The following is a 14,048-nucleotide window of genomic DNA, read 5'->3' on the forward strand; positions in this document are numbered from 1 at the left end:
TGAAAGATACCTAGCCCCCCCCCCCCAGAATAGCCTCTCACTTTGCCTAAAAGTTAATTGCTTGTCAAATTCTCACTGTCCCCTTTAAGTTTTATTGTTGAGATAATGGACTTGGGACAGTTCTGTAAACTTTGGGGATGGGGTCTGGGAGATATCCAGTCCCCCAGTAAGTTTTATTACTTGTCACAGTTCTACCAATTAGCACTATTTACTTTACTTCTGCTTAGTTCCCACATGCCAGCTACACCTTAGTTTATGGCCTGTAATAAAAAACTCCCCTCTCACATGTCAGAATCCCAGTCCCTGTCATGGCAGATAAGGGAGTGATTTCTGCCTCCCTCTTTCTTTGACATTCCTCAGACTTGTACCCCTTCCCCTTCTCCCCTTTGTTCTTGGACATGTCTCTATACATAGATCACGAGCTGGGTACGCACCTTGGATGAGACAGGATTGGATGTTAGATTGTGAGCTCATCCACCCTAGGTGTACGTGGGGACAGTCCTTTTCAAGATTACTATAAAAACCTAGAGGATTGGGCATATCTTTGCAAGACTTCAATGTGTAATTGGGTTTTGCCCGTCCTCGTGAGGATGTAATAAATCTGTCTCTGCTTGACTTGGGGGTCTCCTCGAGTTATTTGGATAAACTGAGGCAGTTTGTCCCAAACATAGGGATAAACAAACTGGAAATTATACTGAAAAAAAAAACAAGGATAATGATCAGCTAGACTAAATTTAGAGTGGAATCTGTGCTTAAGGCAAATTTGGAGGTGTTGTCAAGTGTCAAGAATTATGAAAGTGTCTTGGAAAAAACATTTGTCCTGATGAGAGGCAATACCAGAGGGGTTGCAATATCCTGGGCCTGCAATCAGAAAGGCTTGAGTTCAAATTTAGCCTTTGACACTAAGCTATAAGACCTTGAGCTAACCACTTGACCTGTCTGCCTTAGTTTCCTCATCTGTAAAGTGGGAATCATAATAGAACCTACCTCTCAAAGTTAGTGGGAGGATCAAATGACATTATGCAAACCTTAAAGTTTAAACCTCTAAATGCTAGGGCATTAAATTAACAAAAACGGTGATCAAAAAAAAGTAATTACCCACATACCCTCTTTCCCATCTCTACAAAAATTATATGAGGACAATCTGCATACATCTTGACAGCATTCTTAAGGTTTGAGAAAAAAACCAGAAAGACTTTTGTAAACTATGGGGGAATGACCACCTCTTTATGCAAAGAATACAATGAGCTCATTGTGCTTACTGTTTATTGATTATAAAAAGCATTTGTTCAGTACAGGAAAATGCCACTTTTTTCAAGGCAAGAAAAAAAAAAACCAGCTGGATCAAGAATGATCGTACAGATGGATGGATAGGACACAGAACTGGTTCATTTATCTTGGACAATGCAAATAGACCACGAGCCCAGTCTGTAGTTGAACGAGAGCAAAGCAGGCTAGATTGTATTTGAGAAATGCAAGAAGGTTCTTTTGATAATCCCAGGCTTCTTGCTGAAACAAAGGCCCATTTAAAAAAAACAATATATTATCCTGGTGATACCATATGACTGATTTCTGAAGAATTAAAAGTTGAAGATCACTGAAAAGGTAATGAAGAGGGGCACAGAGCATAAGCAAGCAACACATCAACAAATGAATTCTACAAAGGGATGTAAGAGATGTCATTGGACAAATACATGGCTAGGAAAAAAACTGGCCTGTCACATGGCAAGAATGAAGACAACAGATAATATTGTCAAACTGAAGGCCCACGGTGAAAAGATGGGCTAGTCACACAGAATAATATGTGTAGGCATGGATACACATTGTTGTAAGGGATGATGAAATCATAGATCCATTCAAGTAAATGTCAAATGCTACGCTGGATTTTTTATCATTTGTGCAAATTGCAGGTGAGGCTAGACACCACTTCATGTAGAAAAAACACCTGGAGACTGTATTGACTGCTAACCTAATTTGAATAAGCAGTATGTCATTGAAGCTCAAACAAATACCTAATGCAATCAAATTGAGTTAATAAGAATACGACATCCAGAGTAAGGGAGATGATTATCCTATTTTCATGCTCTGGCAAGTCCATACCTTTAGTGTTTCGGTCTAGACACAGAATTTTAGGACACTGACAATCTGGTGTATCCAAAGGAGAGAAAGCAGGGTAGTGAGAGAACTGTAAATAATACCCCAGGAGTTTGTTAGTAGAGATGGTTATCAGCATGGGAAAGATAAGACTGGGAAAAAGGTCAGAGCTCATAGTTTTAAATCTATGAAAGGATTGCCATGTGGAAAAGGGATAGATTTGTTTTTGTTTGGTCCCACAAGGTAATACTATGTAAAGGAGCAACCAGTAAGAGTTTGAAGAAAAAATTCAAACCAAAGGTCTATAATCAGCCTGATGCCTACTCAGCTGGGATGTCTTCAAAGAAGATTCCTTCCTAGGTTGTCACAATGCCTTTTCCAGTTCAAGCGAGGGGAGAAAATATTCTTTAAAGGAAGCATACTTTAAGTCATTCAGCCTCTAAGCAATGTTATGAAGGTTATTCATTTTTAAATCTTTGTTGGAGGCATAGCATCTCGCTAGGTTTACTTCTTGTGATGAAAGGCAAGATGACTGCCATTCAGATGTTCTGTTTCACTACTTGGCATTTTTTGTGAGAAAGATGATACTATGTCCTCCCTGCTTCTTTCTGCCTGTGTTATAGAATGCAGAAAATAATTAAACTAATTTACTAAATAAACTAACAAACTAGTTAACTTGGGTTGACATATAAATCGATGAACTGACTTGTTACAAGGGATTTTATTGAGGATTAGTAAATTAGGCAACAAGCAAAGAACTGATGAAAGTAGAAATGCTTAGGTTGTTAAGCTTCATTTACAGCTCTCATTGCTGATTCCCCATTTCTTTACCTCTCCTCTAAAAAGGTTAGAGCAGAATGAATGGCAGAGAAGTATGGATGCCAGTGTATAGTGCTATGAAGGATGTCACCCAAAATGAAATAGTTTTAGAAGGGCCCTTAGGTAACTACTAATAAGCACAATAGTGGAAAAGGGCAGTTCTGATATGAAAACAATACCCTTGAATAATAATTTAAACTCAAGATGAAGAAACTGGAATTTAGGTAACCTTTTGTTGCAGATGAGATTTCTAATATAATCTGCTATCTTAGGTACCTAAGTACGTAGTTTTAACATGTTGATAGGTTGTCTTACATACCAAAATCTGGAAACCTGCATTCCCTCTTTTTTATACCTCAAGAAAAGCAGCCTATATATTGAATATACAAATATTTCATTTTCATCTATATCTGAGGTCAATGTCTCTCCTTCTCTGACTGTTGGTTTTTGTTTTTTAGCTTGGAGCTCTAACCAGAAGTGAAGATGGATGCTGATTGGGCAATACAAAAACAAGTTTGTATTTGTACTCTTTGAAAGAGTGTACTGTCAAAAAGTATACTACTTAAGGGCCTTGAAAGAGCAAAAGTGCCTAGGGAATATTTTAGCCCCAAGAGGAAAATCATTAAAACCATGAGTGAAGAGACTTGATAAATCATTCCAGTCAAAAAAAAGAGTATCTACTGCACCACCTAGCTGCCCACAATGGTACTCATGTTAAACTTAATACCAGAAAGGCTATGCCACCAATCTTTTGTCTCAGAATAGCAACAAGGAGAGAGATACTTTTCCTCTAAAAGTTGGATATGCCCACACTGGTACCAACTCCTTAAATCAATTGTATACTTCGCACTTTCAGCCTTGCTCACCTCATTTTTATGGCTGCTCTTCTCTAGCCAATTGGTATTTTTAGTTGCCAGTGTCTGGATTCCCTTTATTGTTATGTGGCAAGTTATTCTTGGCATAAATATGGAAGAAAACTTAAAACTGTACAGATGCTTGATTCTTTTTGAGTCTAATAAATAAAAATCAACTTTTACATGAACTTCTACTGTGCTAACCAATCTTTAATCCTCCTCAGAACTGACACCCACCCCACCCCCCAAGAAAACCTGCTTTATCCTTTTTTTAGTGAGGCAATTGGGGTTAAGCGACTTGCCCAGGGTCACACAGCTACTAAGTGTTAAGTGTCTGAGGCCGGATTTGAACTCAGGTACTCCTGAATCCAAGGCCAATGCTCCATCCACTGTGCCATCTAGCTGCCCTGCTTTATCCTTAAACACAGTCACAGTTGAGTTCCAAACTTTTATAATGTGGTGATAGAGCCCTAATCAAAGCAATCATGTTAACCGAAAATAAATAGAAAATTTCACCTGAATAGAATATAAACAGACACAACTTTTTGAATGAGTTAGAAAACTATGCCTGTCTCTGATCCTCATGTGAATCTGAGCCAGTCCCTTATCCTCTTTAAACCTGTCTCTTTCTCTGTAATGTGGAAATAGTACTTGGACAACCCAACTCACAGGGTTGTGCCAAGTGTTTTGTAAGCCTTCAAGTGCTATAGAAATGTGAATTATTGGAAAAAGCAGGTAGATCACACAATCCAAGGAATGATTTAGAGCAGGTCAGAAAATCAGGACATGACTGGTCTTAGTATAAAATATCTCCTAGGAGTACCACATAGACATACCACTAAACAAAACAAGCTATTACCTCTGTTATTAGTTCTCTTAAGAGCCTACTGGTTTCTTCTAGGCTAAAAGTGTATGCCTGGGTTATTTAAACTAAAAAACCATCTTTCATAGTAACATTTTTTCAACTAAAAATGAGGTAGAATATGTTATGAGGTAGAATTTAACCCAAATATCCAATTTACTTCCATGCTGAGAATATGAACCTATCAAAATCCACTGAAGAATAACAGTTTGATTTAGCAAGATCAGAATGTGCTATCCAGCAAGAAGGGCCCTAGGCCTTCCTTCCAGCTGCTTCCTAACTTCTAAAATAAATACCTAGTGTTTTCCATAGTTATACTAAAGATTAATTCCATATGAAATCTGCTCATTAAACCTTATGTGCTAGTCTTTTTCCTTTTTTTTGGTGAGGCAGTTGGGGTTAAGTGACTTGCTCAGGGTCACATAGCTAGTAAGTGTTAACTGTCTGAGGACCAATTCGAACTCAGGTACTCCTGAATACAGGGCCGGTGCTCTATCCACTGCGCCATCTAGCTGCCCCATGCTAGTCTTTAAAATGACCAAAATTTATTTTTCTAGCAACCTTTTTACAGACTTTAAGTTTCACAAGAGGTTAACTATTATGTGCTGTGCTTTGTATTGTTAGTTTATAGGACCTGACATCAGATAAGTGTTTTGTTTTTTAATCCTAAAGCACTGGGAATCATTATGGACTCAAAAAGTAAATAAGAAAATTATCAGTAAGTATAATCTGTAGAAGTAAATTGGACTGAGCTAAACTAGCTGGTATCCACAGTAAGTCTGACTCCCTGGAGCGAAGAGGCCACAGTCTGTCAAAAGAGGGCTGAACCTATCTAGAACAAATAAATAGACAGTCAAATAAATAAATAAATAAACAGATAATTATATAAACACACAAAGGAAAGTGAACTGTTAAGTGTAATGCAATTTTTGTCTTTAAAATGAGAGTCAATTATGGAATCTAAATGAAGAAACAGCATTTTTTTTCTACCTGCCTTTCCGAGAGGTATTTTGTGACTCAATGAATATATCTATCTGCATATTCTTGAATGAAATGTTCAGGTTTCAATTTATGTTTATATTCCTATCTGCTGTGTACAAACCTAAGTAAAATGAAACAGATTTTTTTCCAACTGCCTTCATTTATGTAGTCCTTGACCATTAGGGCTTATGCCATTCAAGTTCATAATAACATTTTTATATCTAAGGAAAGCCACATGATACCACAAATGTACATGATCCACTGCAATGGCATTTAAATGTGTAGCTTCTGCTAATGTTCATTGGTTTAAGTATATGCTGCAAAGTATTACCTAGCAGAATCTGAACAGACTACATACAGTTGGTAAAATAATGGTTTAAAGTTTCCTGCCTTAAGGACAAAATTATATCTGGAAAGTTTTCGAGATACTTTTAATCATACATAATGTCTAGTTGTATTTTCTGTGCTTTTCTCCATATTTAAAAAATCATGAAATGCATCTATTCATCTATGGAATCAATTTACCACAGATTTAGAGTTGGAAGGGACCATCTCATCCAACACCTTCATTTTCTCATTTATGGATGAGAAACCTGAGGGGCAGAGATTGACTTGCCCAACGTGACATAGGTACGTAGTAAGTAACAGAGCTGGGATTCAACAACTGACATCCATAATGATCCTGAATATAAGGAAGTGTACATTTTGGAAATTTCCAATCAAAAGTGATTTTTTAAAGGCATAAACTTCACCTAGAAAATTTATTTGTGTATAATAATTCATTCTTGGAAAGATATACCAGATGAAGGATTAATGTACATTATTTTACACATCATTTATTGTTAGTTCATAAATATTTGATTGTCATCAACTATTAAGAATGTTTCTGTACCTCCTTTATTATCTGTTCTAGAGGAAAAAACCAAGTGGGGAAAAAAAAAGATCTATTTCCCAGAATAAAATCTACCAATGAACAACTAGTTTAACAACCTTTTTCTACTTGTCCCCCTAATAGTGGTAACAATGTAATCAAGTAATATTTGTACCTTTCCCAGGGAAATGGTGAGAACAAATGAAAGAAGTCCTTTAGCACCTTAGGTTAAATGTTACATATACTTAAACATACTAAAACTGAATTTGCCACCCACTCTACCCCTGAATGCACTTATGTATACATTTGTTTATGCTCAGGACCCCCAACAAAGATCAAAAGTTCTGTTCTCTTAAAAGACTATACAATATATCATGACTTAAGTAAGCTGATGGGGGCTTAGAAGCTCTTTAAAAGTGGAATACTGCTCAATATACCTTCAAGTTTTACAACCTATTATGAATAAAAATGACTAGATTTTACATGAAATAACAACAGATTGAATTTTTATTACTATAAGATGTAACTAATTTGAAAAAAATTAACTTGAAATAGAAATTATAGAAATAAAAAAGGTCATTGCTTCAGGTAAAGTACAACATACTCCTTATGCTGTTTTCTTTTTCTACTTAATACATGCTGGTTACTGTGCAGTCATTACAGAACATTATTAACAAAATTTAGGATCTACAGAGTCTAAGCAGTTCTTAAAATTTTAATTTTTCATTTGGGGCTTATCTCCACTCCATTTTCATTATATAACATCTGCTTATTCCTTGAGGCATTTCTGTTAGGAAACTGTGTTCCAATTAAAGAAAAATTAATTTGCTACATGTGGAATAAGAGAAGAGCCTTTAATGAGTACCTGATGCCCCACCCATGCAGAAAATTATGCCAACACTTTCCATAACAAACTTCCAATGATACTAAATAGTTTGATAGTCACTAACAGCCACTATCCATCCACCCTAAGACAAAAACCTTTCAAGTCTCAAAACCCTTCAGTTCTTAAAAACCAATAATTACCTGTACCAAGGGAGTCAATGAATGAATTGCAAAAGGCCAAGAACATGACTTGACAGCTCTCTCTTAGACGAATTTGCCCCTAAGAGAACACAATTTGTGGTATTGTATTTAAAGTTTCCATGTAATAAATTGCATTTTGTGGCTTCATTTTGGCTAGTAGCATTGTTTGAGGGCCTCTGCCCAAGGAAATTATTTTTCTCTAAATATATTACATAAAGAGGTTCTCTGCATGCACAAGAGTAGTTTTTATTATGTCTTGTGGCAACACTTTTCTATAGAAAAGCATTTCTGAATTGTACAATACAAATCAGCAAGAAAATGACTGAGTGGACATAAATTTCCCCAATGTATGAGGAATGTATCTACTGGCTAAAATGAGGCACACGTTTGTACATTTGAATGATTGGCTATGAGGGCTTATTAAGAAATGTCACATATGTTGATTACTGAAATACTAAAATACAAAAAAATACCCTTTTCTCCTTATGAATGAAATTCTTAGAATCCGATTGGTTCAACAGGTTTTAAAACTGGCTTAAAACTGGCTTCATTTGGTATAATTATATCAATATTTTTATAGTTTTGACGTTTACTGCCTAAGCTGGGATATGTGATCTCTGGTCCAAGAGCTAGGCCTGAGCTACTACTTAATTTATAATCTAACTCTTCACAAGTATTCTACAAATATAGATCTACGAAAAGTAATATTTTAATACATGCAAGTACCAATGATAGTTACTTAGCAATAACAGTGGGTGGGAGGATGTTTGCACTGGCATGGCAGCCTGTGAATAATTGTCATTTCTTAAGTATGGCCTGTGATTGTTGCTTGTAGGCCAATGATTTTCAGACCCATGATAAAAAAAATTTTTAAAAAAGGAAGGAAAAGGAGAAAAAAAGGATTTCCAGCCCTGGTTTAAATATGAAACCTATTCAGTATGTGCTCTTATATTACATTTCATTCAATACAGTCACAATATCAATCATATAACTAGACAATTATAACTTGGAAATAGTGCTGAAGTTCTCAACTAACAAATACAACACTAATGAAACAAATTAAGAGTTCCCAAAGAACTCAGTATTCTTACACACAATTTTTCCCAATGGGAATAAGGGGAGAAAGCAGAGTAAGAGAGGGCACCTTTCCTCACTGGTTTGCCCCAGGCAGTATAACAATTGGTACTACACTATATAGAGATTGCAGCAAAGAAGATGACACAAGTATCTAAATGATGCTTCTCCCATCACTCAATAATAAATGCATTCGGCTAAGCCAGCAGAACCTTTTTTTTTTTTTTTTTGCACCACAGGAAAAAGAAAAGTCCCTTTCTTCACTTCTCAGAGCTGTCAATAAAAACAAGTATACACAGTAAGGAAACTAGCAATTTAACTTCACACAAAGGAAACAAATTACAGAGACATGACAACATTTTTCTAGTATTTTACAATAAACAAAATCCCTCATGTTGTGAAAACTAGTATAGCAATTTTAATAAACTTCAAAGGTCATTATGGTAAAATCTAATCTAATATGTACGAGAACATTTTCATTATATAGTCTTTGTAGTGAAATGGCAATTTAAAAGGGCCAAATGAATGGACAAGATAAAATTTCACTTGTAACAATCAATATGCCAACATCGAACTTCTAGGTTTTATTCAGTACTAGGACGAGTTTCCTTCTACCCCAACCAAAAATCCTGCCCAATGTCTACAAAGAGTCACACCCAAAGAAAAACCCTGACAAGAGCTACTGTGCAACATAACCAGAGAACAATGGCACAGGATCAGCAGGAGCAGAGGAATGCTGAAGAGGAAAGACAATGCATAGAGTCTGACTTAGAGATGCAGTATCAAACATCCAGTGCTAGACTGTGTACTCCTATGTCATTGTTAGGATGTTCATGGACCCCTAGGAACGAGGATCTCAAACCACGCTTACAAGATCGATACAGAAAATACTTCACCTAAACTGAAGTAATTTAAAAGTCGAACACCAGAAGAGTTCCTTTTTTGATGTCAGTTGTGCCTAAAACTTTGGCTGATACAAAGAAACACGTCCACTAAGGCACCCTGAGGCAATCTGACAATGTGTGGGAGAGAACTTGGTTGTCAGAACCACATCATTGTGAGAATAGAGAGAACGAATCTCCTGCAAGGGACTAGCTTCTTGGGGTAAGCAGTCAACAAGTTCATTGCACTGGGTGTCAAATCCCAACAAGCGGATCCCATAGCCATGTGGGGAAGAAATCATTCGACCATCAGGGCTGAAACAAAGTTCTTTGATGTACCCCCTGCCTACATTAGCTTCCTCAATATAGTGAGTCAATCTTAGAGAACAACGAGGTGAGACGGGTCGTACTGGAGCCCCTTCTTGAAATTCATAGACACAGGTCCACTAAAGAAAAAAAGAAAGGAAATGACAATTAGTCATTCTGAACTGTTTCTTATATAACAAACTCACTCAACAAATTCAGCATCATGATGTAGTAGAAAGAGCATGAGATTTATAATCAGAGGACCTGGCTTATGTCCCAGTGGGACAAGATGATCTCTGTCTCTTTCAGCTCTAAACCCTACAATCCTATAAAATAAATGAAAAATTTTTAACCAATGGAATTCATAAAACCCCTGTAAGAGAACTGATATGTGTAATGGTAGTTTCCCAATGTATGCCTCAGATCTGCCATCTTGGCTTCATCTAAAGAGCAGTAGCTGATGTGACTGCACTCTCTGCTTTGAAGATTTTTCTAGTTTCTTCTACCGTGACACATTCCATTATATGCAGCACTTTAAAACACTGAAAACAGTGGCTGCCCAAGCCTCTGGAGTTTCAATAAGTACCAAGAAAAGGGCAAGTCTCTTCAAGCTCTATTCTCCTATGCCTTCTGAGGGGACTGGAATAGGAAGTGGTAGTGAGAATAGAATGAACCACACTATCTTGTGACTCAATTCTGGAGCTAGTTCAGTTCCCTTTCTATTCAATTATGGGCCTAGTCCAATTTCTGTCTTGTGGGAAAATGTTAGTCAATTGTGGGAGCTAAGAAAACCATATTGCATTGTTTGAACCTATCCCTGTGTGGCTTCAAAGTTGAACCAAGTTTACCTCTTGCTTAGAGACTCTTAACTAAAGCCCTACATTAGGCTGATCAGAAACCAAGTCAGACCCAAAAACTGATGCACAATCACACAATCACAATCATATATCTCAAGCAAGCCATATGTCTTATCTAGATGGCTTCTGTACTGGTCAATCAATAATTGTTTCCTTTCCTTTGGTTGAATATAGACAATTGGGGGGAGAGCATGACACCTCTTTTTCTGATTTCAGGGAATTGCACCCGTTTGTTCTCCCCCTCCCAACTTGGAAAGTCCCTAATTTTTCCTCCAATTAGAAATCAGATTACCTAATTTTGTAGCCTAGTTAATTTTCTTTTAATTAATTAGTCTTAGATTGTTTTAAATGCATAAAAATCTGTCTCCTCCTGTATTTGGGGTCCAGCCCTAACCTGAGAAAATCTGGTTCTAATTTGTTAGGCAATTGACATGCACTGCTTAATAAACTGATATGCTTGGAAGCTCAAACTTTTGTTTCCTCAGTTATTTCATCTTCCACCTACCACACTTCCAAACTTCCATAAACTATAACTTTAAAAAGATTAATGGAAATCAATGGAAAAATATAATATGCTTTGCGCTAAATTTCACATTACAGCCAACTATATCGAAACACTGCTATCCATAAAGTCGAGAGAGCTACCATATGACCTTTTACCTTAACCAAAAACTTTGTACAGTTGCTACACCAGGCAAAAGTGGTGGTGAGATTGTCTGAAATGATCAAATGCTGGTTACATCGAAGACAAAGATTGCTGTTTTAAAAGCTTTCTGATTGTAGCCCTTACCCAACTAGAATGTGGAATGAATGGGGTAAGAATTTAGGGAGCCCAGAATAGTGAGAAGGAATAAAGGGAAGCCAGTAGGATTCCTGATGAACAATTCCTTAAGAAAAGGGATTGTATATTATGTTACACTATATCACTATATCACCTAACAATGGCTTACACTCAATAGACCTCTGTTTGGCTGAAGCATTGTGCCCAGTCTTGTACATAATCTTTGATTTCTATGAGGGTTGCCATCCAATATTCATTAAAAGGATAGACCTAAAACATTCACATACAGTATAGGATATACTTTCAAAACAAGTATTACTCCAATTAACACTGTTTTTGAAAGCTATTATTTTCAAGAACATTCAAAAGATGGAAACCTTTGGTTTCTTACCTCTTGATCATCTGTATTACTAGAACATCGCAGAAGGGTAGCCCAACCCTTAGGATGTAACTGCAAAGATGTAATGCAGTTACCACGGTCCCTCTCACCAGGAACTTCTGGTGTTAAAACTTCAAGACTATTACGAGGTGACACACCTAAGGCAACAAAAAAGTTTAAGAATGGTAAATGCAAGACTATTCAGTAAATAAAACTGGTATTAGAACCTATATTTTAGAAGGAATCAAAACAGATGTGTTGCAGTTGTTTAGCTGCTCTTAAAAACCTTTATAGGTTCTGTTCAGAAAAGGCTCAACTTGGGGGGCAGCTAGGTGGCGTAGTGGATAAAAGCCTTGGATTCAGGAGGACCTGGGTTCAAATACGCCCTTAGACACTTGACATTTACTAGCTGTGTGACCCTGGGCAAGTCACATGACCCTCACTGCCCCACCAAAAAAAAAAAAAAAGGCTTAACTTAAAAGATACAACATCTAAATATGAAGTTAATGAGGAGTAATTCCTTCTACTGGCTGAGCTAAAAATAATCCATCTCCTCCAATGATTCAGATAAAGATTTCATTCCATTTTCTAGGTCTCCTTTTTTTTTTTAAATGTAAGTCTCTCGTACAGATGGAATTCCATCTGAGACAACAATCTGCTTTTCTTTACTCTTTAATATACTTAAATTTTTATTATCATTTCTTATTCTTTAAAGAAGCTCCTTGAAATTCTGATCGCTACTGCATTAAATATAAATTAATTTATAAGTATTGTCATTTTTACTATATTAATCCAATACATCTATCAACATATACTGTTACTCCAGGTGTTTTGGTCCTACTTTGCTTTGGTCATTACAGTTCTATAGTTCTTTTTTCAAATAGATCCTATATATTCTAGTAAATAAGAGTATAAAATATTTTTGTGGACTATTCTTCTATCCTTCAACTTTGCTGATACTATCTTCAATAAGTTTCTAGTTGAAGTGGTTGGATCTTCTGGATACATAAGCATGAATGATGATATTTTGTGTTCATTTACAATCATACCTATTTTTTCCTATCTTATGACAATTGCTAGACTTTCCAAAATTATATCAAATAAAAGTGCCAAAAGCATCCTTGTTTTGTACCTGTTTTGGGTGGGAATTATTCTAATGTTTCTTCATGGCCTGTTTCACTGGCTCTTTGCTTAGGGTAAATACTTTTGATTGTGCTGAATAAAAATTGATGCCTATTCATTTTGTTGTTTTTACTCTTGAATGAATTGAATCTTATCAAATCAAAATGCTAACAGGATAATGGAGAAAGATGTACACTTATTCATTGATGGCACTATAAACTTGTAAAAAATCTTTGTGGAGAGGAATCTGACAATAGGAAATAAAGGCAACAAAACTTATCATGCCCTTGGACCTAATAATTCCATTCCCTGGAATATAGCTTGTTAGTGTTAAAAAAAATTTGTAAACCTTATATGTTGAAAATTTTTTTGTAGCATTATGATGTATAAATGTAAATATCTGAAATCAACCTAAGTATCCAACAACAGGGAATGATTAAATAAATTGTGACACATTAGTGTAATGAAATGCTATAAAACAATTAGCTGAACAAGATGAATACAAATAAATCTGGAAATGCTTTTTTGAGAATATAACAACAACAAAAGGCAGAACCAGAAGAACACAAAGATGTGAAAAAGTTAATGAGAATGAATGGACAAAGAATTCTAATGGGAACTTAGAGGGAGGAAAATAACTATAGTTCTTTTATTGACATTTAACAGTTTTTCTAATACAGTATTTCATTTTTAAGTTAATGCACATAAAGGGTTTAATAATGATAAATGCCAAATTAATAACTGACATTTACATAGCAGTTTATAAAGTCTGCAAAGCACTATACATATAATCATCACATCGGAATCTGACAACAACCTTAAGAGGTCCAAAGTGTTAGGAATGTTCAGAAGACATTGAAATTTGAGTGGTAGAATTTAAAGCTAATAAACAGGACCTAAATTACAAGGAGGTGGCTGAGGAGCCTAATAATTTTTATGGATTAAAACTAAAGAGAAAACTCCAAGCTTATTTAATGGAAACAGTTTTTCCAAGATATTAAAATCCTACTTTTTGACTCACCTTCTCGTTGAGAGGATCGTGATGCATTCTTCTCAGGTAATGAACTTGAGCTAGACTCACTATGATGACAAGGTGAACCAGAAGGTCTAGGAGCAGATGAACTTGGAGAAGTAGCCGCAT

The 14,048-nt window shown here is 36.0% G+C and overlaps 1 protein-coding gene across 1 annotated transcript in view; it reads right to left on the reverse strand.

Moving 5' to 3' along the window:
* Window positions 1–6,426: 6,426 nt before the first annotated feature.
* Window positions 6,427–14,048, reverse strand: part of DCAF10 (DDB1 and CUL4 associated factor 10) — a 47,553-nt gene continuing 39,931 nt past the window's right edge. The window contains exons 5-7 of the mRNA XM_043965664.1: window positions 13,929–14,048; window positions 11,798–11,943; window positions 6,427–9,908 (exon numbers count right to left, since the gene is read on the reverse strand). Of these exons, the coding sequence (XP_043821599.1) occupies window positions 9,540–9,908; window positions 11,798–11,943; window positions 13,929–14,048 (635 nt within the window). The 3' untranslated portion in view covers window positions 6,427–9,539. The remainder of the gene's footprint in view (window positions 9,909–11,797; window positions 11,944–13,928) is intronic.

This window comes from Dromiciops gliroides, chromosome 1 (genome assembly GCF_019393635.1).
Source record: "Dromiciops gliroides isolate mDroGli1 chromosome 1, mDroGli1.pri, whole genome shotgun sequence".
In the NCBI taxonomy this organism is placed as follows: Eukaryota; Metazoa; Chordata; class Mammalia; order Microbiotheria; family Microbiotheriidae; genus Dromiciops; species Dromiciops gliroides.